This window comes from Scyliorhinus torazame, chromosome 11 (genome assembly GCF_047496885.1).
Source record: "Scyliorhinus torazame isolate Kashiwa2021f chromosome 11, sScyTor2.1, whole genome shotgun sequence".
NCBI classification, from domain to species: domain Eukaryota; kingdom Metazoa; phylum Chordata; class Chondrichthyes; order Carcharhiniformes; family Scyliorhinidae; genus Scyliorhinus; species Scyliorhinus torazame.
Window position 1 is genome coordinate 245800093 of NC_092717.1, and position 25328 is coordinate 245825420.

A 25328-nucleotide genomic window follows, 5' to 3' on the forward strand; every position below is an offset into this window, starting at 1 on the left:
GATGACCATGAAATGATTGTCGTAAAATCCCATCTGGCTCACTATTGTCCTTTAGGGAAGGAAATCTGCCGTCCTTACCTGGTCTGGCCTACATGTGACTCCAGACTCACAGCAATGTGGTTGACTCTTATCTGCCCCTCAAGGGCAATTAGAGATGGACAATAAATGCTGGCACAGCCTGCGAGGCCCAGGTCCCATGGATGAATTTTTTAAAAAATTGATCTAACAATCACCAAGTCCACTTTTCCTACCTTTAATTCCTTCATTAAAATCGTATCAATTTCAGCCTTGAAACTAATCAAGGATCCGACCTCCGCTGCTTCGTGGGGACAATAATTCCAAAGATTCACCACTCTTTGTGAGAAAAAATTCTTCCTCAAAACTCTCTTAAAACGAGCACCCCCTTGTTCTGCTCTCTGGTCCGCCACTCTCCCACGAGTGGAAACATCCTCCCAACATTTGTCCTGTCTAACCCTCTGAGTCTCATGAGGCTGCCAGGATGGTTAGGAGGTGAACCAGATGGGCTGTGATATTTTCCTGTAGCAATTCAGAATAAAGGTTGTGGTATTCCCCCATTGGCCACTGCTCCATCCTCTTTATGTTCGCCAGGATTTTAATACCTTAATATCTTACTGCAGTGCAGTGTTGCAGCATTTACTTGGAGGGGATTAACACAAATAAATTTTGAATAATGGCCCAGATCAACATATAAATTCATTGTGTTGAAATACACTATTCATTGGTATGCATCAGGGGAGGCACAGTGGTTAGCACTGCTGCCTCACAGCTCCAGGGACCCGGGTTGAATTCCAGCCTCTGGTGACTACCTGTGTGGAGTCTGCACGTTCTCCCCGTGTGTGCGTGGGTTTCCTCCGGGTGCTCCGGTTTCCTCCCACAGTCCAAAGATGTGCAGGTTGGGTGGGGTTATGGCGATATGGTGGGGGAAGTACCTCTAGACATGGTGCTCTTTTGGGGGGTCGGTGCAGACTCGATGGGCTGAAAGTCCTCCTTAAACATAGAACATAGAACATAGAAAATACAGCACAGAACAGGCCCTTCGGCCCACGATGTTGTGCCGAACCTTTGTCCTAGATTAATCATAGATTATCATTGAATCCACAGTGCAGAAGGAGGCCACCCGGCCCCCCGAGTCCGCACCGGCTCCTGGAAAGAGCACCCTACCCAAACTCAACACCTTCACCCAACACCAAGGGCAATTTGGACATTAAGGGCAATTTATCATTGGCCAATTCACCTATACAATACAATCCTTCTGTACTGTAGGGATTCTGTGAATTGAGCAGGAGGGTTTGACATGTTCTGAGAACAGAATATCTGATTTTAATTTTTTACCTTTGAGAACTAGCAAAAATCTAACAGTTCTCTTTACATTTCTTTGCATTAGAACAAGCCTGCCAGCTCCAATGTTTTCCAGAAATGATTTTAGTATTTGGAGTATACTCCGTAAATGCATTGGAATGGTGAGTAAAGTCGGCTCTCTAAGTGTGTTTAGGTTTTTGATGTGTGAAATGATGGGGAGAATAATCACCACCACGTAACATTCACACTTTAAGAATTTTATTTTCACGGTTACTGTTAAATGGTTGGTAGTAGAATTATCTTAACAAGGCTCCATTCAGGAACAACCCCAATTAATTTTGTTTCCCTTTCTGCAATTGCCAACACACTTGTAAAAATAGATATTGTGCGGTATTCTCCTCCCCCCGCCGGGTGGGAGAATCGCCGGGGTGCCGCGCGTATCGCGCCACGCCGCCCCGACCCCCGCACGTGATTCTCCCACCCCCACCCCGAAAACAGCCCCGCAAACGGCGCGCGGCGATGGCCGCGCGTACACGGCCTAGTCCCGCCGGCGCTGTCCACACCTGGTCGCTGCCGGCGGGCACTCGTCGCGAAGGCTTTGGGGGTGGCCTATGGCGGGGAGGGGGGCTCCGTTCCTGGGGAGGGGCCTCCAGAGTGGCCTGGTACATGATCAGGACCAACCGATCGGCGGGCCGGCCTCTCTGTCGACGGGCCTCCTTTCCTCCGCCGGCGAGCCTGGATCCATCCGCCATGGGGGCCTGGGGGAGGACAGCCACCGCGCATGCGCTCGTTGGCGCCGGCCCAACTGCGCATGCGCGGGACCCAAGGCACCGCGTCTTTTATGCGGCGCCGGGTCTCTGACGCCGTGCCGAGGCCCCGCCCTCATAAATCGCGCGACGCCCCTGCTAGCCCCACGGAGGGGGGAGAATAGGGGTCTGGGAACGGGCGTCGACGCCGGAGTAAAACACTCCGGTTTTTAGTCCGGCGTCGGCACTTAAGACTCCCGTTGGGAGAATCCCGCCCGTTTTTAAAAAAGTTTTGTTCAGTGTAATTTTATATATCTTGGGAACAGGCGCAAGAATGCTTCTATAATTATCATCTTGGAAATAAACTATATGCAACTTAATCCATGCCTTAGCTAATGATTCCTGACTCAATATCAGCTTTAGTTAAAGGCCCATTTCACCATGATTGTATTGATGGATCAGACTCGAGAAGCTAAATTGCCTACTCCTGCTCCTAGTTCTTATGCTATGATGTTCGAAGAAAGAACTATTCTGTTTAATTCCACCTTCCAGCTCTTGGTCTATATCCCGAGAAGTAAAAGCACCTTGAGCACAAATCTGGTGTTCTTGATTAATAAGGGGATTTCTTGAATAATAAGGGAATGGGGAGAAGGCAGGAGAGTGGGGATGAGGAACATATAACAGCCATGATCGAATTGCGGTAGAGCATCGATCGAACGGCAAAGCAGACTTGATAGGCCGATTGGCCTAATTCTGCTCCTATATCTTATGGTCTTATTGTTTTCGTTAGGTTGATTCTCTGCTTTCAAGTGATAATTCTAGGTTTTAAAATGACCATTTAATATTGTGGATATGTGTCAGTGATCTATCTCTGCTCGCTTTATATTCTCACCCTGATTGAATAAATACTCACCTTAGGGAATTCAACTCATTGATCTGACTGATTGAATTGATTGGACCTGATTAATGAAATCTGGAATTGAAAGCTCGGCTCAGTAATGGTGAGCATGAAGCTATCATCGATCGTCATAAAAACCCATCTGGTTCACTAATGTCCTATAGGGACGGAAATCTGCCTTCCTGACCTGGTCTGGCCTACATGTGAATCCAGAGCCGCAGTAAAGTAGTTGACTCTTAGCTACCCCTCTGAGATGGCCCAGCAGGCCACTCTGTTCAAGGGCAATCAGGGATGGGCAGTAAATGCTGGCCCAGCGATGCCCACATCCCACAAAAGGATTTAACACAAAGATCTTTCAGTGTCTTACTTATCAGTGCTATTGCAGGGAGTTGAACTGCATGTAGAGCAATTGACGGCTCTTTTCAATTCATTATTTATAATCTTGTTATTCTAAATATGCTATTTATTCAAACTGCGTTGACATGTATAATGTTTTTATTCCAGGAGCTATCCAAGATTGCTATGCCTGTTATTTTTAATGAGCCACTTAGCTTTCTCCAGCGACTTACAGAATACATGGAACATACATACCTCATCCATGAAGCTATTGTCTCCCGTAATTCATTAGAGCGAATGCAGGTATAGTATAAACATTGCCATCTCAACTCTCGCTGCCGCCTATTCTGGATCCAGGTTGTGGTCCTGTTCAGACTAACCAATAAGGGAAAAACCTTTCACCGGGTAAAACGTAGGATGCTACCAAACGCTGGGATTCTCTCCCGAAACACCCTGACTCTCCACCTCTCCATTCACATCCGTAACACCTACCTCCTCCCTTTCTAAAATCACCTTGTCTGGCTCGGTATCAGCGCCGCTGAAAAGCACCCGAGGCTGTTTTAGCGCATTAAAGGTGTTGTATAATTGCACGTTATTGTGCTGATCCACTTACCTATTGCCCTTTTCCCCGCCAATCTTCGCTGTCTCCAATTCTCTCAATAGATCCATAGAATCCCTACAGTGCAGAAGGAGGTCCTTTGGCCCATTGAATCAGTCCTGCCTCTTCGTTTCCATGATGCTTGGTTATTTTTGACTATTCCTGCCATGCTCCTGCTCCAGCTGATCGAGGCACTTCTTTAGCCCTCTCGTCTACTTCCGTACACAATGTTATAAAAAACAATAATTTGGTGAAGTTGTGTATAGATCATTAGTTTCATTTTGACAGTTTAGCGACTAAGATATTGGAGTTTTTGTAATGTTGACTGGAATTTAATAAATTACATTTTTACCTTTTATTTGTGAGTAATAGTTTTTGTACTCAATACTCCTGAAACAGTGTGTTGCAGCATTTGCAGTTTCTGCTGTTGCTTCTCAGTGGGAAAGGACAGGAAAACCATTTAACCCACTCCTCGGCGAGACATACGAGATGGTTAGGTGAGGAACTTGTATGAATTTATCTGCTGATTAACTTATTTTGATTCAAGCAGTACAAATAAGTGTACTTACATTTTGCTCAAGGTCTACGTCGGATGCAAATAATAAGACGAAGATTAGTCCGTGTGACACTAAATTCCAATACGTTAAGTTGCGGTTAGATTCTGAGGTAGTTACGATTGTACCTTGCATCGATGAGCTGGTTAAGGTGTTTTTTTTTTCACAGGCAGGATCTAGGATTCAAGCTTATATCTGAGCAAGTTAGTCACCATCCTCCAGTCAGTGCATTCCATGCTGAAGGACTCACTCAAAGCTTTGTTTTCCATGGATCCATATATCCCAAACTCAAATTTTGGGGGAAGAGTGTGGAAGCAGAGCCGAAGGGAATTATGACACTGGAGCTTTTCAAGTAAGTGATAGTGTTTTGTGTGGTAAGCATATTCAGGTTTATGGAGCCAAAACAGTGCAGATGGCATTGAAATACAAACCAGCCATGATCTGACTGGTCGAACAGGCTCAAGGGGCTGAATGCCTCCTCCTGTTGTTACGACACCCTGGGCTAGTGCGCGGTACATTCCACTCGACCCAGAGTCACAACATAATTGAATTAACCAATAATTCTTATAAAAACACCCAAAGTCTTTGATCCCTGGCTGCCCAATAATTACAGTCACCAGGTTTGTAGATGTTTACCTTTCATCAGTAACAAGAACTGTAATGAAATATGCAGCAAAGGCAACAGCTTAACTGTTATCTAATTCCTAATTCCCCCATCTTCCACATACACACACAAGACAAACAAACACAGAGGGGAAGAAAGGTGTAAAAAAAAAAATCATAATAAAAGGGAAACAGTATTTATTTAAGGTGGTGGTTTCCAGCACCTTTTCAAACTCTACTTTCGGTTCAAATCCCACAAAGGCAGATGATGAAATTCGAAATCAAAAAATTGTAAGTCTTAATGAAATTGTTGTCGATTGTTGAAAAAAACCCATCTGGCTCACTCATGTCCTTACATGGTCTGGCCTACATGTGACTTTGGATCCACAACAAAGTGGTTGACTCTTAACTGCCCCCTCAGGGGCAATTAGGGATGGACAATAAATCCTGGGCTTGCGGGCGATGCCGACATCCCATAAAATATATTTTTTTAAAGCTGCTAATGTAAATATGCAGTTTCATTAGCTGCAGTGGAGGCTCCAAAAATGCTAATTTGGTTGTATCATGTGTAAACACAGATAAAGGCAATGTAATAGTTTGTTTTAAGATGAGCTGTTGAGAATGTTGAAATTAAACTCCCATAAAATGGTCGCGGATGTAAATCAGTTTCTCAGCAGTGGTGATTTTGTATCATAGCAGTTTTCCTTCAAGAGGTGTGGAGGAGTCTGGAAAGGGATGTGGATAACTTTTGTGGCTGGGCAAACATTTGGCAGATGAAATATATGTGGGAAACGTGAACTTGTTCATTTTGATAGGAAAGGGTGCTGGCAGAAGTAACCAGCCCAGAGAACCATGGATGGCCAGAGACATTCCGGATACGAAGAGAAGGAAAAGAGACTCTTTTAACAAGTACAAGGGGAGCAAATCAGCGGAGGCATTAGTGGAGTACAGAAAGTGCAGGATGGAGCTTAAGAAAGCAATTAGGAGAACAAAGAGGGGATATGAGAAAGCTCTGGCTGGTAAAGGTCAGGAAAAGATAGTCTGGAAGTATATATTTGGGAAGAGGATAACCAGGGAAAGAGTTGGGCCAATTAGGGACCAACAGGGAAATCAGTGGGTGGAGCCAGAGGATATTGGTCGAGTGTTGAACGAATACTTCACATCTGTCTTCATCCAAGAGAACGAGGAGGTAGATATGGAACTCGGGGAGAGAGACTGTGAGGTTCTTGAGCAAGTTGTCATAGGGAGTGACAAGATATTGGCAGGCTTAAAAGTGGACAAGTCACCAGGTCCAGATGAATTGTGTCCCAGGATTCTGTGGGAGGTGAGGGAGGAGATTGCAGGGGCTCTCACCCAAATGTTTAATTCCCCTCTGGCCTCGGGGGAGGAGCCAGAGGATTGGAGAACAGCTAATGTGGTCCCAATATTTAAGAAATGTAGAGCTAAACCAGGGAACTACAGGCCAGTGAGTCTCACGTCGTGGCAGGGAAACTATTGGAAAAGAGAGGAAAGATTTGAACAGGAGTAGTTAGCATGGATTTGTCAGAAGGAGGTCCTGCCTAACAAATTTGATTGAATGTATTGAGCACGTGACCAATGTGTAGATGAGGGTAGTGCAGTTGTAGTAGTTTACAAGAATTTCAGCAAAGCCTTTGACGAGGTCCCACATGGGAGATTTATTAAGAAGACAAATGCACGTGGGATACAAGGTGATTTGAAACGGTGGATTCAAAATTGGCTTAGCTGCAGGAGACAAAGGGTGATGGCAGACGGCTGCTTAAGTGACTGGAAGCCAGTGTCCAAAGGCGTACCTTTGGAGGTGAGTAGTGAGTTTAAAAACCTTACCTTTACAGGAGCAGCCCTTTGGATTTCGGCGGCAGCGGTGCGCAGGGGCCTTCTGGGAGGTGAGTAGTTAGTTTAAAAGCTCTTACCTTTACAGGAGCAGCCCTTTGGATTTCGGCGGCAGCGGTGCGCAGGGGCCTTCTGGGAGGTGAGTAGTTAGTTTAAAAGCTCTTACCTTTACAGGAGCAGCCCTTTGGATTTCGGCGGCAGCGGTGCGCAGGGGCCTTCTTGGAGGTGAGTAGTGAGTTTAAAAACCTTACCTTTACAGGAGCAGCCCTTTGGATTTCGGCGGCAGCGGTGCGCAGGGGCCTTCTGGGAGGTGAGTAGTTAGTTTAAAAGCTCTTACCTTTACAGGAGCAGCCCTTTGGATTTCGGCGGCAGCGGTGCGCAGGGGCCTTCTGGGAGGTGAGTAGTTAGTTTAAAAGCTCTTACCTTTACAGGAGCAGCCCTTTGGATTTCGGCGGCAGCGGTGCGCAGGGGCCTTCTGGGAGGTGAGTAGTGAGTTTAAAAGCTCTTACCTTTACAGGAGCAGCCCTTTGGATTTCGGCGGCAGCGGTGCGCAGGGGCCTTCTGGGAGGTGAGTAGTTAGTTTAAAAGCTCTTACCTTTACAGGAGCAGCCCTTTGGATTTCGGCGGCAGCGGTGCGCAGGGGCCTTCTGGGAGGTGAGTAGTGAGTTTAAAAGCTCTTACCTTTACAGGAGCAGCCCTTTGGATTTCGGCGGCAGCGGTGCGCAGGGGCCTTCTGGGAGGTGAGTAGTTAGTTTAAAAGCTCTTACCTTTACAGGAGCAGCCCTTTGGATTTCGGCGGGAACCGGAAGTTCGACCTCTGGCAAGTCCCCCCCCCCCCCCCCAATAAATTCTGGTGGAGAGGAAACCCGAGACACTACACGTGTAGTGTCTCCCACCCACCCTCCTCCTCTAACCTAATAATAAGACCCATTGGTGTAAGGTAAGTGCCATATTATATTATTATATTATTAGCATTGTGCAGGTCAAGGATTGGAGGTGGAGGAGCAGTCTCTGTCAGCGAGAGAACCTGAGAACATCTCAGAAGGTAAGCAAGTGATTTTTACTTTTATACCTTTTTTTCAAATTGTGTGTGTCGGGGGGAAACTGAAGTGACATCACAGAAAAGCTGTGACCTGAGTGGCTGGTTGGGATTCTAACCTAAATTTTTTTGAGTATTTGGGAACTAATTAAACATAATAACTTAATTATAATTTAGAGGATATCTAAGCCAGAGATCGGAGAATATTATAGTTAGCTATCGCATTTCTATTAGAAATCTAGTGCTAGGAAACAGATAGTTGACAGTAACTTTGTAATTTAAAAAAAAAAAAAGTATTTATATAAAAAAAAAAGACAAATTTTAATTTTAATTAATTGACGCAATGTCAGTTAGAGGGGTGCTGTGCTCTGACTGTGAGATGTGGCAGGTCCGGGAGGCTTCCAGCGTCCCGGATGGCTTCATCTGCAGAAAGTGCACCCAACTGCAGCTCCTCACAGACCGCATGGTTCGGTTGGAGCAGCAATTGGATGCACTTAGGAGCATGCAGGTGGCGGAAAGCGTCATAGATCGCAGTTATGTAAGTGTGGTCACACCCAAGGTGCAGGCAGAGAAATGGGTGACCACCAGAAAGGGCAGGCAGTCAGTGCAGGAATCCCCTGTGGTTGTCCCCCTCTCGAACAGATATACCCCTTTGGATACTGTCGGGGGGGATAGCCTATCAGGGGAAAACAGCAGCAGCCAGAGCAGTGGCACCACGGCTGGCTCTGATGTTCAGAAGGGAGGGTCAAAGCGCAGAAGAGTAATAGTTATAGGGGACTCTATAGTCAGGGGAACAGATAGGCGCTTCTGTGGACGTGAAAGAGACTCCAGGATGGTATGTTGCCTCCCTGGTGCCAGGGTCCAGGATGTCTCCGAACGGGTAGAGGGAATCCTGAAGGGGGAGGGCAAACAGGTAGAGGTCGTTGTACATATTGGTACTAACGACATAGGCAGGAAGGGGCATGAGGTCCTGCAGCAGGAGTTCAGGGAGCTAGGCAGAAAGTTAAAAGACAGGACCTCGAGGGTTGTAATCTCGGGATTACTCCCTGTGCCACGTGCCAGTGAGGCTAGAAATAGGAAGATAGAGCAGACAAACACGTGGCTAAACAGCTGGTGTAGGAGGGAGGGTTTCTGTTATCTGGACCACTGGGAGCTCTTCCGGGGCAGGTGTGACCTGTATAAGATGGACGGGTTGCATCTAAACCGGAGAGGCATAAATATCCTGGCCGCGAGATTTGCTAGTGTCACACGGGAGGGTTTAAACTAGTATGGCAGGGGGGTGGGCACGGGAGCAATAGGTCAGAAGGTGAGAGCGTTGAGGGAGAACTAGGGAATAGGGACAGTGTGGCTCTGAGGCAGAGCAGACGGGGAGAAGTTGCTGAACACAGCGGGTCTGGTGGCCTGAAGTGCATATGTTTTAATGCAAGGAGCATTACGGGTAAGGCAGATGAACTTAGAGCTTGGATTACTACTTGGAACTATGATGTTGTTGCCATTACAGAGACCTGGTTGAGGGAAGGGCAGGATTGGCAGCTAAACGTTCCAGGATTTAGATGTTTCAGGCGGGATAGAGGGGGATGTAAAAGGGGAGGCGGAGTTGCGCTACTTGTTCAGGAGAGTATCACAGCTATACAGCGAGAGGACACCTCAGAGGGCAGTGAGGCTATATGGGTAGAGATCAGGAATAAGAAGGGTGCAGTCACAATGTTGGGGGTATACTACAGGCCTCCCAACAGCCAGCGGGAGATAGAGGAGCAGATAGGTAGACAGATTTTGGAAAAGAGTAAAAACAACAGGGTTGTGGTGGTGGGAGACTTCAACTTCCCCAATATTGACTGGGACTCACTTAGTGCCAGGGGCTTAGACGGGGCAGAGTTTGTAAGGAGCATCCAGGAGGGCTTCTCAAAACAATATGTAAACAGTCCAACTAGGGAAGAGGCGGTACTGGACCTGGTATTGGGGAATGAGCCCGGCCAGGTGGTAGATGTTTCAGTAGGGGAGCATTTCGGTAACAGTGACCACAATTCAGTAAGTTTTAAAGTACTGGTGGACAAGGATAAGAGTGGTCCGAGGATGAATGTGCTAAATTGGGGGAAGGCTAATTATAACAATATTAGGCGGGAACTGAAGAACATAGATTGGGGGCGGATGTTTGAGGGCAAATCAACATCTGACATGTGGGAGGCTTTCAAGTGTCAGTTGATAGGAATACAGGACAGGCATGTTCCTGTGAGGAAGAAAGATAAATACGGCAATTTTCGGGAACCTTGGATGACGAATGATATTGTAGGCCTCGTCAAAAAGAAAAAGGAGGCATTTGTCAGGGCTAAAAGGCTGGGAACAGACGAAGCCTGTGTGGCATATAAGGAAAGTAGGAAGGAACTTAAGCAGGGAGTCAGGAGGGCTAGAAGGGGTCATGAAAAGTCATTGGCAAATAGGGTTAAGGAAAATCCCAAGGCTTTTTACACTTACATAAAAAGCAAGAGGGTAGCCAGGGAAAGGGTTGGCCCACTGAAGGATAGGCAAGGGAATCTATGTGTGGAGCCAGAGGAAATGGGCGAGGTACTAAATGAATACTTTGCATCAGTATTCACCAAAGAGAAGGAATTGGTAGATGTTGAGTCTGGAGAAGGGGGTGTAGATAGCCTGGGTCACATTGGGATCCAAAAAGACGAGGTGTTGGGTGTCTTAAAAAATATTAAGGTAGATAAGTCCCCAGGGCCGGATGGGATCTACCCCAGAATACTGAAGGAGGCTGGAGAGGAAATTGCTGAGGCCTTGACAGAAATCTTTGGATCCTCGCTGTCTTCAGGGGATGTCCCGGAGGACTGGAGAATAGCCAATGTTGTTCCTCTGTTTAAGAAGGGTGGCAGGGATAATCCCGGGAACTACAGGCCGGTGAGCCTTACTTCAGTGGTAGGGAAATTACTGGAGAGAATTCTTCGAGACAGGATCTACTCCCATTTGGAAGCAAATGGACGTATTAGTGAGAGGCAGCACGGTTTTGTGAAGGGGAGGTCGTGTCTCACTAACTTGATAGAGTTTTTCGAGGAGGTCACTAAGATGATTGATGCAGGTAGGGCAGTAGATGTTGTCTATATGGACTTCAGTAAGGCCTTTGACAAGGTCCCTCATGGTAGACTAGTACAAAAGGTGAAGTCACACGGGATCAGGGGTGAACTGGCAAGGTGGATACAGAACTGGCTAGGCCATAGAAGGCAGAGGGTAGCAATGGAGGGATGCTTTTCTAATTGGAGGGCTGTGACCAGTGGTGTTCCACAGGGATCAGTGCTGGGACCTTTGCTCTTTGTAGTATATATAAATGATTTGGAGGAAAATGTAACTGGTCTGATTAGTAAGTTTGCAGACGACACAAAGGTTGGTGGAATTGCGGATAGCGATGAGGACTGTCTGAGGATACAGCAGGATTTAGATTGTCTGGAGACTTGGGCGGAGAGATGGCAGATGGAGTTTAACCTGGACAAATGTGAGGTAATGCATTTTGGAAGGGCTAATGCAGGTAGGGAATATACAGTGAATGGTAGAACCCTCAAGAGTATTGAAAGTCAAAGAGATCTAGGAGTACAGGTCCACAGATCACTGAAAGGGGCTACACAGGTGGAGAAGGTAGTCAAGAAGGCATACGGCATGCTTGCCTTCATTGGCCGGGGCATTGAGTATAAGAATTGGCAAGTAATGTTGCAGCTGTGTAGAACCTTAGTTAGGCCATACTTGGAGTATAGTGTTCAATTCTGGTCGCCACACTACCAGAAGGATGTGGAGGCTTTAGAGAGGGTGCAGAAGAGATTTACCAGAATGTTGCCTGGTATGGAGGGCATAAGCTATGAGGAGCGATTGAATAAACTCGGTTTGTTCTCACTGGAACGAAGGAGGTTGAGGGGCGACCTGATAGAGGTATACAAAATTATGAGTGGCATAGACAGAGTGGATAGTCAGAGGCTTTTCCCCAGGGTAGAGGGGTCAATTACTAGGGGGCATAGGTTTAAGGTGAGAGGGGCAAAGTTTAGAGTAGATGTACGAGGCAAGTTTTTTACGCAGAGGGTAGTGGGTGCCTGGAACTCACTACCGGAGGAGGTAGTGGAGGCAGGGACGATAGGGACATTTAAGGGGCATCTTGACAAATATATGAATAGGATGGGAATAGAAGGATACGGACCCAGGAAGTGTAGAAGATTGTAGCTTAGTCGGGCAGTATGGTCGGCACGGGCTTGGAGGGCCGAAGGGCCTGTTCCTGTGCTGTACATTTCTTTGTTCTTTGTTGTTCTTTGTACCACAGGGATCTGTGCTGGGTCCCCTATTGTTTGTCATTTATATAAATGACATAGATGACTATGTGGGGATAGGATCAGTAAGTTTGCGGATGACACAAAGATTGCCCAGGTAGTTAACAGTGAGGTTGAGTGTCTTGTGTACAGGAAGGTATAGAGGGGATGGTCAAATGGGCGGATAAGTGGCAGATGGAATTTAATCCTGAAAAGTGTGAGGTGATACTCTTTGGAAGGAGTTATTTGACTACGAAGTATCCAATGAAAGGCCTGACACTGGGAAGTTCTGAGGAACAAAGGGACCTTGACGTGTTTGTCCATAGATCTCTGAAGGCAGAATGTTGGTTAATAAGGTGATGAAAAAGGCATATGGGACACTTGCTTTTATCAATCAAGGCACAGATTACAAAAGCAGGGAGGTCATGTTGGAGTTGTATAGAACTTTGGTGAGGCCACAGCTGGAGCACTGTGTGCAGTTCTGGTCGCAACATTATAGGAAGGATGCGATTGCACTGGAGAGGGTGCAGAGGAGATTCACCAGGATGTTGCCTGGGATGGAACATTTAAGTCCAACAGGTTTGTTTCGAATCATGAGCTTTCGGATCGTAGCTCCTTCTGGAAGGAGCAGTGCTCCGGAAGCTAGTGATTCGAAACAAACCCGTTGGACTTTAACCTGCTGTTGTAACACTTCTTACAATATTACGAGGGACCACATTTGGAGCACTGTGTCACTTTGTGTCTCCTTATCTAAGGGTATAAATGCTTTAGAAGCAGTTCAGAAAAGGTTCACTCATCTGATACCTGGGTTAGGGGGTGGGTGGGGGAGGGAGATTATCTACTGAGGGAAGATTGGGAAGGCTGGGCCTGTAGCCAGTGGAGTTTAGAAGATTAAGAGATAATCTTATTGAGACATGAAAGACCCTGAGGGAACTTGGACAGGATGGATGCTGAAAGCATGTTTCCACTTGTGGGAGAGACTCGAACCTGAGGGTACATTTTCAAAATATGGGCCTCCCATTTGAGACTGAGGTGAGGAGAATTGTTTTCTCTGAAAGTGATGAGTCTTGGGAACTCTTTTCCCCAGAGAGCGGTGGTGTTCGGGTCACTGAATATCTCAAAGGCAGAGGTGGGTTGATCTGGGCTAACAAGGGCGTCAGTGGTTACCAGGGTAGGAGCAACGTGGACTTAAGGCCACTGTCAAATCAGCCATGACTTCATTAAATGATGGAGCAGGCTCGAGGGGCTGAATGGCCTACTAGTGGTTTGTATGTTGATCTACACCCTTAACAGGTTGTAAAAGCGGGAACTAATACACAAGACCCCATCGCCTACGAGGATCCGGATAGGTTTGAGCAATTGCGGGCAGCACGGTGGCGCAGTGGTAGCACTGCAGTCTCACGGCGCTGAAGTCACAGGTTCGATCCCGGCTCTGGGTCACTGTCTGTGTGGAGTTTGCACATTCTCCCTGTGTTTGCGTGGGTTTCGCCCCCACAACCCAAAGAAGTGCCGGGTAGGTGGATTGAACACGCTGAATTGCCCCTTAATTGGAAAAAATGAATTGGGTACTCTAGATTTATTTTTAAAAAGGTTTGAGCAATTGCATCAGCCCAGGGATTATGTTAAAGCTTTGATGGTGCACCGGTGTCCCTCTTACTGAAATGAAATGAAAATCGCTTATTGTCACAAGTAGGCTTCAAATGAAGTTACTGTGAAAAGCCCCTAGTCGCCACATTCCGGCGCCTGTTCGGGGAGGCTGTTACAGGAATTGAACCGTGCTGCTGGCCCGCCTTGGTTGCTTTAATAGCCAGCGATTTAGCCCTGTGCTAAACAGCCCCTAGGGGCTGATGAAGGGGACGTGTCACAGCATTGGCCAATCATGCAACAAGCACCGCGGGAGAGTGGGGAAACCAAAGGGATGGGAGCGTTTGGATACTTACTCACCTCGGAGCAGAATTCTGGGAATCAGATCTTATTATTTTGGGATCTGGGCAATCCTTATTCCATACACAGCAGACACACCTGCACTTTCTAGCTCACCGTTACCAGAAAACCAAGAGGAACATTTCATTTACACAATAACTATATGTAGTAGAGTTCCCCCGTGCTTCACTCACAGGTTAATGACCTATTCGACCAGAGCAATGATCTGCATTTGAGAACTAATCAGTTGCTTCCTTATATCAGCAGAAAGATTAATTAGTATTGTTTTAACAAGAATATGGAAGAACAATAGTTTATGTTGTCAGATTGTACATCGATCACACTCTGGATGCATTTGGCTCTGAGACTCGAGTTTGAATTCACTCCACACTCACTGGCGGGGGGTTTTCAATGGCTGAAAAGGCTCCAAGTGAAGTAAATTCTGGCTATCTTGCACCCACTTCCGTTCTGGTAAAAAATAACGGACTGGTAATTTGATGGAGTAAATTAAGCCCAAAATTTGAATTGATTTGATTTATTATTGTCACATGTATTAGTATTGATGCACTAAGCGTCAAGAACCACAAAGACATGTGAGACTTTAACCAAGGCTTTAATACACTACATAGGAAGCTTACCCGACGCAGACGACCCCAGACAAAATGGGTCAGGTCTCAGAAGCTGGGTCTTATACCAAACTCTAGGGGGAGTGGCCAAGGCGGAGCTCTCCGTGGCCAGGTCAGGTTACATACAGGTGACCGAACCTCTACAGAGCTACAGTACAATACACAGTACAATGCACAGGATTACAGAGCCACGTTACACACAACTATTATATAACTATGTACAATGCTAGGGAAGTACAGTGGTGTATCACCACAAATATACAGTGAAAAGTATTGTTTCTTGCACGCTGTACAAACAATGCGTACCGTACATAGGGAAGGAAGGAGAGACTGCAGAATATAATGTTACAGTTATAGCAAAGTGTAGAGAAAAGATTAACTTAATACGAGGTAGGTCCATTCAAAAGTCTGATGGCAGTAGGGAAGAAGCTGTTCTTGAGTCGGTTGGTACGTGACCTCAAACTTTAGAATCTTTTTCCTGATGGAAAAAGGTGGAAGAGAGTATGTCCGGGGTGCGTGGGGTCCTTAATTATGCTGGCTGCCTTTCCGAGGCAGCGGGAATTATAGATGGAGTCAATGGATGGGAGGCTGGTTTGCGTGATGGACTGGGCTACATTCACGACCTTTTGTAGTTTCCTGCGGTCTTGGGCAGAGCAGGCTCCATACCAAGCTGTGATACAACCAGAAAGAATGCTTTCTATGGTGCACCTGTAGAAGTTGGTGAGGGTCGTAGCTGACATGCCAAATTTCCTTAGTCTTCGGAGAAAGTAGAGTCGTTGGTGGGCTTTCTTAACTATAGTGTCGACATGGGGGGACCAGGACAGGCTGTTGGTGAGGAAAATCGAGGGAAGGGTGATAGGGTTTGGATGGTGGCTAAGCTGTGCCACCCAGATAATGCAGAGTGAGCAATGAGTTGGTTTCTCATTGTGCATATGGCTAAGGTGTGCACAATGTTGGGGTGCCGATTCAGGTTATCAAAATGTTCCTTCTTGGGTTGGGTCGCTGGGTTAGCGAACATGCAGACAATATTATTTGTTTTTGTAAACAAAAGAAGCTAAATTGGCACATGGAATGAAAGTAAGAATATACTGTTGGAATGGTAACAAAACACTGGTGAGGCCACAACTGGAATATTGTGTGCAGTTCTGGTCACCACATGACAGGAAGGACGTTATTGCTGTGGAGAGAGTGCAGAGGAGGTTGACAAGAATGCTGCCAGGGATAGAAGAGTGTAGCTACGAGGAAAGATTGGGTAGAATCATAGAATTTACAGTGCAGAAGGGGGCCATTCGGCCCATCGAGCCTCCACCGGCCCTTGGAAAGAGAACCTTGATCAAGCCCACGCTGCCACCCTATCCCCGTAACCCAGTAACCCCACTTAAACGTTTTGGACACTAAGGGCAATTTAGCGTGGCCAATTCACCTAACCTGCACATCTTTGGACCATGGGAGGAAACCTGAGCACCCGGAGGAAACCCACGCACACACGGGGAGAACGTGCAGACTCCGCACAGACAGTGACCCAAGCCGGGAATCGAACATGGAACTGTGAAGCAACTGTGCTAACCACTGTGCTACCATTCTGCCCACAAGGGTTGGGGTTATTTTCCTTGGAACAAAGAAGGCTGAGAGGGTGACTTGATTGAGGTGTATAAAATTATGAGGGGGAGAGAACGGACAGGATAAAATTGTTTCCCTTGGCAGAGAATACTAGAACCAGGGAACATAGATTCAAGATAAGAGGCAGAAGGTGTAGTGGGGACATGAGGAAGAACCTTTTTACGCAGAGGGTAGCGGGAGTCTGGAAGTCGCCGCCTGAGTTGGTGTTAGGGGCTGAGACCCTAAACTCTTTTATAAGGTACCTGGATCTGCACCATAAGTGCTGTAAGCTCCGGGCTATGGGCCGGGTGCAGGGAGGTGGGATTAGAAAGGGGCACCTGGGAGTCCTGGGGCTGGCATGGACAGCATGAGCCTGCTGCGCGTTGACAACAAATGAAATGAATATTTTATTGCCCCTGCAGGCAAAATGAAGCATACACTTGGACAAATCCCACCTGCTGTGTGCACAACATTATAGTGGGTCAGCTATGGATCGAGCAATATGGAAATGTTGAAATAACTAATCACAAGTAAGGGCTGAATGGCTTTGTTAAAGTTACCCTGGTTTTGGACACTTGAAGAGGTACTAACTGAAGGTGATATGTCCACAGGTCCGGCGAGAAATGTATTCTGAACTTCAAGCCCTGTGGCCTCTTTGGTAAAGAATTGCACAAAGTTGAAGGTTACATTCAGGACAAAAGGTAAGCTTAATCCGTCGGCCAGTTCTTTAAAGATAATCCTTTGTCATTAATGCTTTGCTGACGTCGGTATCACGTCATCTGAAACGTCAAAGCTGATTTATAGCTACAGCTACACAAAGACCTTGTAAGACCACACCTGGAGTTACTATGAGCAAGTCATGGTACCACACCAGAGGTCAGAGGTGGGATATATTGGTCTTTGGAGGGGGTGGGAGGTAGATTTACCTTTCCCGGGGTGGAGGGGTCAGTCACCAGAGGGCATAGGTTTAAGGTCCGTGGGGCAAAGTTTAGAGAAGATGGGCGAGGCAGGTTTTTTCGCAGAGGGTGGTGAGTGCCTGGAACCAGTTGCCAGGGGAGGTTGTAGAAGCAGATTCATTAACGGCGGTCAAAAGGCATCTTGACAAACACATGGATAGGATGGGGATAGAGGGATACAGCACAAGGAAGCGCTGAGGGTTTTGGCTAAGGGTGGTATCATGACCAAGTACAGGCTTGGCGGACCGAAGGGCATGTTCCTGTGCTATATTGTTCTTTGTTCTTACTTCTAATACCTGGAGCTGGATTCTCCGGCCACGTCCACACTGGCAACCGGAGAATCCTGCCCAAGGCCGATGGACTTCTCCATTGTCCGCGTCTCGCCCGTGGCTTTCTTGCGGCGAGCGGGGCAGAAGAATCCAGTCCCTGTGCTTCAAGAAGTAAATTCCAATGGGCGATCAGATCACTAATGTCCTTCAGGGAAGGAAATCTGCCGTCCTTACCTGGTCTGGCCTACATAAGACTCCAGACCAAAACAGTGATGCAGTTGGCTCTTAACTGACCCCCACTGAAATGGCCGAGCAAGCCACTCACTTCAAGAATATGAAAAAAATATATATTAGTTTTTAATTCCCTGGAATTTAGCAGGTTGAGGGATAATTTGCTTGAAGATTTCAAGATATAAAGGAGAACTGGTGGGGGAGATAGAGAGAAACTGGGTGTACAACGTTTCTTCAATGCTGAAGAATAAATGTCTAATCTTTCCTCAATTAGTAACAGCTGCACTCACTTAGAAACTAAAGCAAGCATCATAACAGGATTCCAGGGAAGCACAGTGGGTTAGCCCTGCTGCCTCACGGCGCCGAGGTGCCAGGTTCGATCCCGGCTCTGGGTCACTGTCCGTGTGGAGTTTGCACATTCTCCCCGTGTCTGCGTGGGTTTTGACCCCACAACCCAAAGACGTGCAGGGTAGGTGGATTGGCCACGCTAAAATTGCCCCTTAATTGGGAAAAATGAATTGGATACTCTAAATTTACAAAAAAAGTAACAGGATTCCAACATTAGCATCTGAGCTGGTATTGATTAGGCTGAAGGAGATTGATGTAAGTTCACGGAGGGGTTTGCAATTGAGAATGAGGGTTTTGGGGAACAAATGGAAGTTGGCGAACCCAGCAATGGTAGGGGCGAGAGTTAGGACAGGGTTACAGCCACTGCTGTTGGTTTATGATGGAGCTGGGTGGGTCAGACAAGAGAGCGTGAAGAAATCCAATCTGGTGGGAAGAAATAGCATGGATGAAGGTTTTGAAAGTGACGTGTTTGAGCTGGCGTTGGAGAGCAATATAGACAATCAGTCATTTGGTATTAAAGAACTTAAATATTGCTGAGAAGAGAGATATGTGACTGAGGCTTTTCAACTTTTATTTGTGCAAGATCATCTCCCTCACCCTACACCTCCTAATTCCTATAATCCCACAAGAACCCTCCATTAGGTCTGATTACCTTAATCACATTGAAAATCTGCGGCAACTAACTTACCTCCTGACCCCATCCCCCCAAAATCATGTCCACCGTCGACAAGGCACAAGTCAGGAGTGTGATGGAATACTCTCCACTTGCCTGGATGAGTGCAGCTCCACCAACACTCGGGAAGCTCGACACCATCCAGGCTAAAGCGGCCCACTTGATTGGCATCCCATCCACAAACATTCAAACCCTCCACCGCCGACAAACCGTGGCCGCCGTGTGCACAAGATGCACTGCAGGAACTCACCAAGGCTCCTTGACAACACCTTCCAAACCCGCGACCTCTACCATCTAGAAGGACAAGAGCAGCAGATACCTGGGAACCCCCACCACCTGGAGGTTCCCCTCAAAGTCACTCACCACCCTGACTTGAAAATATATAGGCCGTTCCTTCACCGTCGCTGGGGCAAAATCCTGGAACTCCCTCCCTGATAGCACTGTGGATGTCACTCACCACCCTGACTTGAAAATATATCGGCCGTTCCTTCACCGTCGCTGGGGCAAAGTCATGGAACTCCCTCCCTGATAGCACTGTGGGTGTATCTACACCATATGGACTGCAGCGGTTCAAGAAGGCAGCTCACTGCACCTTCCCATGGTGACCTTACCAACAACACTGAGATCCCTTGAATGATTTTAAAAGGTGGACTTAAAGCAATGTTCAGGGCTGTAAAGTAGTTTCACTGCTGCTTAATATAAAGAGAAAAGGTGTTTGGGAGTGTGATCAGTCTCCCTGTGCTTGTCTCCTTGTATTATCAGTTCAGTATATGCATACAATAATCCACCAATATATGCTGGCAGTGCAATGATTGTTCCAATGAGTTGGAAAGGACTTCCAACAGGATTTTGCCCTTAAGACCATAAGACATAGGAGCAGAATTAGGCTATTCGGCCCAAGGAGTCTGTTTCTCCCATTCAATCATGGCTGATATGTTTCTCATTCCCATTCTCCTGCTTCTCCCCGTAACCCATGGTCCCCATATTAATCCTGAAAGATTTTACTGTTTTGTTTGCCTCACCCAGGATGTAGGTTGGAGGGGGAGAGTGGTAGGGTGGGATGTGATAAAGGGGTAGGGGGTGCCTGTGGGATGCGATGGGATGAGATTGGAAAGGGGTAGAGTGCGAAGGTAACGGGTGGGGTGTAAGTTGTGACATGATGGGGCAGGACAGGAATGATGGGCCGACTGGTCTTTTTCCGCTCCTTTTGCTGCTCCCTTTGCTGAGATAGAGGGACGGTATTGTCCAGCACTGGTGGATTATTAATAACCTGTTCCTGATGATTTACATTGAAAACTCTCTGCGGTTTGTGGCAGTAAGAAGAAGCTGTGTGCAGTGTATGGAAAATGGACAGAGTGTCTGTGGGCGATCGACCCCAGTACATTCGATGCCTACAAAAAAAACGACAAGAAAAATACTGAGGAGAGGAAGCTGAGCAAATCGGTAAGTATGGAATCATTCTGCGTCAAATAAATAAAATTGGTTGATTGGCTGCCGTTATTCTTTTGCTTATCTCTTCAAACACAGGGGGCGGGATTCTCCGACCCCCCGCCAGGTCGGAGAATCGCCGGGGGCTGGCGTGACTCCCGCCCCCGCCAGTTGCCGAATTCTCCGGCACCGGATATTCGGCGGGGGTGGGAATCGCGCCGCGCCGGTTGGCGGCCCCCCCCCCCCACCTCCCCCCGGCGATTCTCCGGCCCGCGATGGGCCAAATTCCCGCTGCTGGAATGCCTGTCCCGCCGGCGAGAATCAAACCACCTCTCTTACCGGCGGGACACGGCGGCGTGGGCGGGCTCCGGGGTCCTGGGGGGGCGCGGGGCGATCTGGCCTCGGGGGGTTCCCCCACGGTGGCCTGGCCCACGATCGGGGCCCACCGATCCGCGGGCGGGCCTGTGCCATGGGGGCACTCTTTTCCTTCCGCCTTCGCCATGGTCTCCACTATGGCGGAGGCGGCAGAGACCCCCTCCACTGCGCATTCGCGGGGATGCCGTGAGCGGCCGCTGACGCTCCCGCACATGCGCCACACGGCAAAGTCAGTTTCGCGCCAGCTGGCGGGGCACCAAAGGCCTTTTCCGCCAGCGGAAATCAGTCCGGTGCGGGCCTAGCCCCTCAAGGTTAGGGCTCGGCCCCTCACGCACCTTTGGGGCGATGCGATGCCGGACTGATTCACGCCGTTTTTGGCGCCGGTCGGCGAACATCGCGCCGATTGCGGAGAATCCCGCCCCTGTAGTCACAGTGGGGGTTTGTTACTGGAACTGGATTGATTTGGGTTCTTTCTTGGTTGGGTACTGTTGTGTTCTCTATTTAAAGTTGTCCACTTCCAGTAGCATGTTGTGTTCTCTATTTTGCTTTACCCGGATGGCTCGGATGCGTAGTGTTGAATAAAGAACACTCAGCTTTGTTAACAAACAAAACTACAGATTTATCTACACTACTAAGATTCGTTCACATTCCTAAAGTAGGAGGTTTCTTTGTTAAACTATGCTATCTCTAACTAAGAGAACTCTCAAGTACACAACTGCTCTCTATCATGCCTCACCATCTTCTCCCTGAATCTCCAAGTCACATGATATATATGTGACTGCTCTGTGGTCCCTCTAGTGGTAAGAAGCATTATCATTAACTTGTTAACTCTTTACATCCCAGTCAATATACATATCATTACAGGTGCCATCTGCGCAAGCAGTCAAATTAAAAATTCTTAAGGCTATGTATCTCCATCCAGAGCCTTGTACCTAACTCTAACCTCCTCCAGCCCGTACAAACCTTTCCCCTACCAAAGGTTCTGCACCTTTTTGTGTATCCCCACCTGTCCCTTCCAATGACTGTTGGGTTTGTGTCTTCAGCCTCCCAAATTTGTAGAATTTACTCCCTAACCACCACCACCTCTCCCATCTGATTCTCCTTCTTCATAATCATCCTTAAAATACACCCAACCAAACCATTGGCCAGCCTTCCTAATCTCTCCTCCTCTGCCGTGCCATCAATGGACAGGATTTTCTTGCCCTGGTTGGAGGTGAGGGTGGAAATGAGGCAAACAAGGTGCAGCCACATTGGGACAGTTCCCCAGAGAGATTTCCCAGTGGCAGGAAAGCAGGACAGGGTGCAATAGGCTGCACAGCTTATTTAGATCATTAAAGGCCACGTTTAAGGTGATTTTCCAGACCTGCTGGCATTTAGCCCGCAGCAGACCAGCCCCTGGCTAATAGCTTCATGGAGGTGATCTCCCTGTAGCCATCCTGGGCACCATAGAAGCCACACAATTTCTGCAGTGCAGGAGGAGGCCATTCAGCCCATCAAGTCTGCACCAGCCCACTCCCCTGCTCTATCCCAAATTTCCACAGTAACTTCACTGCAGAAATGTAAGCCTACTTGTGACACTAATAAAGATTATTATTAACCCCCCCCCCCCCCCTAACCTGCACATCTTTGGACTGGGAGGAAATCAGAGCACCCGGAGGAAACCCACGCAGATACGGGGAGAAAGTGCAAACTCCACACAGACGATCACCCAAGGCTGGAATTGAACCCGGGTCCTTGGCGCTGTGAGGCAGCAGTGCTAACCACTGTGGAACCGCGCTGCCCATGACCCAGGCAGAGAACCGTGAGCAGGAATGGCAGATTAATGACCCCAATGGCTCAACTGAAAGTATCTGTCTGCTTGACCTCTCTGATATTAGCTTCTTAGTGACCTGTCCCAAGAGAGCCTCCATGTTGAGACACCCTCTTGATTCATAGAATAGAATTTACAGTGCAGAAGGAGGCCATTCGGCCCATCGAGTCTGCACCCGCCCTTACAAAGAGCACCCTACTGAAGCCCACATATCTACCCTATCCCCGTAACCTAGCAACCCCCTTAACATTTTTGGACACTAAGGGCAATTTAGTATGGCCAATCCACCTAACCTGCACATCTTTGGACTGTGGGAGGAAACCGGAGCACCCGGAGGAAACCCACGCACACACGGGGAGGATGTGCAGACTCCGCACAGACAGTGACCCAAGCCGGGAATCAAACCTGGGACCCTGGCGCTGTGAAGCAACTGTGCTATCCACTGTGCTACCGTGCTGCCCCAGATTCCTGATCTACCTCGAGAGTGCACGCCTCTCCTGGTCGGCGTCTGAGTTTCCAGAGCTGACAGTCCTCAGGCGGGCTTGCAGCTCCTATACCTCACAGTGGGAACAACCAATTAGGGAAGATTTCTGAGCCAGTTTCACAGCGGGCAGGTGTGGGCTCAGGGCTCCCATGTTTATGAGATCAGGGACCTGCAGCCTGTGTTGAAATCCTGATCCATGTATTTGCTGTGATGTAATGTCTTGGGAACACCATCGCCTGCAACCTCCCCTCCAAAGCCACTCACCATCCTGACTTGGAAATAAATCACCGTTCCTTCACTGTCATTGGATCAAAAGCCTGGAACTCTCTCCCTAACATAAAGGCAGCATTTGATCAAGAGTATGGCATCAAGGAACCTCAGCAAAAGAGAAGTCAATGGTAATTAGGGGGACAGCTTTCCACTGATTAGTCTTACCCAGCTCAAAGGAAGATGGTTGTGGTTGTTGGAGGTCAATCATCTCAGCTCCTGGACATCACTGCAGGAATTCCTAGGCTTAACCACATTCTGCTCCTTCATCAATGAGCTTCCAACCATAGAAAGGTCAGATGTAGGGATGTTCGCTGATGATTGCACAATTTCCAGCACCATTCGTGACTCCTCAGATAGTGAAGCGGTCTGTATCTATGTGCAGCAAAACCTGGACAATATTTGGGCTGACAAGGGCAAGTTACATTCATGCCACTCAAGTGCCAGGCAATGACCATGGCCAACAAGAGAGGACCCAGCCAGTGCCCATTGGCATTCAATGGCATTACCATCACTGAATCCCCTGCTATCAACATCCTGGGGGTTACCATTACCCAGAAACTGAACTGAAGGCAGCTCACCACCACCTCCTTGAGGACAATTAGGGAAGGGCATCAATTGCTGGTTTTGCCAGCGTGGTCGACGCCTATGAAAGAATTGTTTTTTTAATGCACTGAAGCATTTCAGTAAGCCTCACTCTTGTGATCCTCTTACCACTTTCCTGAAGTTAACCATTGAGGTTAGAGTGATGCTTAAAATGAAGTAAGAAAAACAGTAGGTTTGGCCAGTAATGTCTTGAAGGGACAGGCGTCGATCTCCTCTTCCCAGTCCCAATTTCCTCCTTTTAATAATAATAATAATAATCGCTTATTGTCACAAGTAGGCTTCAATGAAGTTACTGTGAAAAGCCCCTAGTCGCCACATTCCGGCGCCTGTTCAGGGAGGCCGGTACAGGAATTGAACCGTGCTGCTGGCATTATTTTGCATTACAAGCCAGGTGTTTAGCCAACCAGCCCCTTTAGATCATAGATCATAGAATTTACAGTGCAGAAGGAGGCCATTCGGCCCATCGAGTCTGCACCGGCTCTCGGAAAGAGCACCCTACCCAAGGTCCACACCTCCACCCTATCCCCATAACCCAGTAACCGCACCACACTAAGGGCAATTTATCATGGCCAATTCACCTAACCTGCACATCTTTGGACTGTGGGAGGAAGCCGGAGCACCCGGAGGAAACCCACGCACACACGGGGAGGACGTGCAGACTCCGCACAGACAGTGACCCAAGCCGGAATCGAACCTGGGACCCTGGAACTGTGAAGCTATTGTGCTAACCACAATGCTACCGTGCTGCCCAACAACGCTACCATGCTGCCCTGTGACATGACCTGGAACTGTTTATTAGAAATGGTGTACTTCAGAGAAGAATTTACAATGCTGTGTCTATAATTGGCGAAAGTTTCCTTTATATAATAACGTACATCTTTTATGTTGCGGCTATCCTAGTCGGTAGCTTCGGAGAAATCTGAACTGGATGAGATGCCACTACCAGAAAACTCTGAAAGTGTGCAGGTTATACCAGGGAGTCGCCTGTTGTGGAAGATCGCGCCTAGACCACCAAACTCTCAACAGGTAAGTCTCCAAGTTACTTGGGTGTGATTAAGATGACTATTTATTCCTCAAAGTGGAGTGATTTGTCAGTGAATCCTAAATACTAGACACATTAAATACTCGCAACTGGTTCTGCAGTTTCAATTGAAATCTCTTTCTGTGATTCTTATTATCAGGATAGATGTCATAGTGTTCACAAAGACCACACAAGCTAAATTCAATAACAAAGCATTTATTACACTACTTATTAAAGCTCGACCACCTACTCCTATAGCAAGCAATAATCTAGTATTCTGCAATCTACACTCTACTAACACTAGTCTCTACACTCTATCTTTAACTGTACTCTGCATTCTCTCGACCTCTCCTCTGCACTCTCTCCAGGCCTCCCAGAAGCCTGAGAGTCAGTGCTTTATATAGTCCTGGACTTCAGTAAGGCCTTTGACAAGGTCCCTCATGGTACACTAGTACAAAAGGTGAAGTCACACAGGATCAGGGGC

General features: G+C 47.6%; 1 protein-coding gene across 3 annotated transcripts in view; it reads left to right on the forward strand.

Annotated features, from left to right (window-relative positions):
- The window catches only part of osbpl1a (oxysterol binding protein-like 1A), a 298479-nt gene that overhangs the window by 256471 nt on the left and 16680 nt on the right, over window positions 1-25328 (forward strand). For all 3 annotated transcript variants that reach the window (XM_072468513.1, XM_072468514.1, XM_072468515.1), the window contains 8 exons: window positions 1406-1481; window positions 3469-3603; window positions 4298-4395; window positions 4622-4804; window positions 16799-16906; window positions 16988-17077; window positions 20170-20296; window positions 24724-24849. In XM_072468513.1, the coding sequence (XP_072324614.1) occupies window positions 1406-1481; window positions 3469-3603; window positions 4298-4395; window positions 4622-4804; window positions 16799-16906; window positions 16988-17077; window positions 20170-20296; window positions 24724-24849 (943 nt within the window). The remainder of the gene's footprint in view (window positions 1-1405; window positions 1482-3468; window positions 3604-4297; window positions 4396-4621; window positions 4805-16798; window positions 16907-16987; window positions 17078-20169; window positions 20297-24723; window positions 24850-25328) is intronic.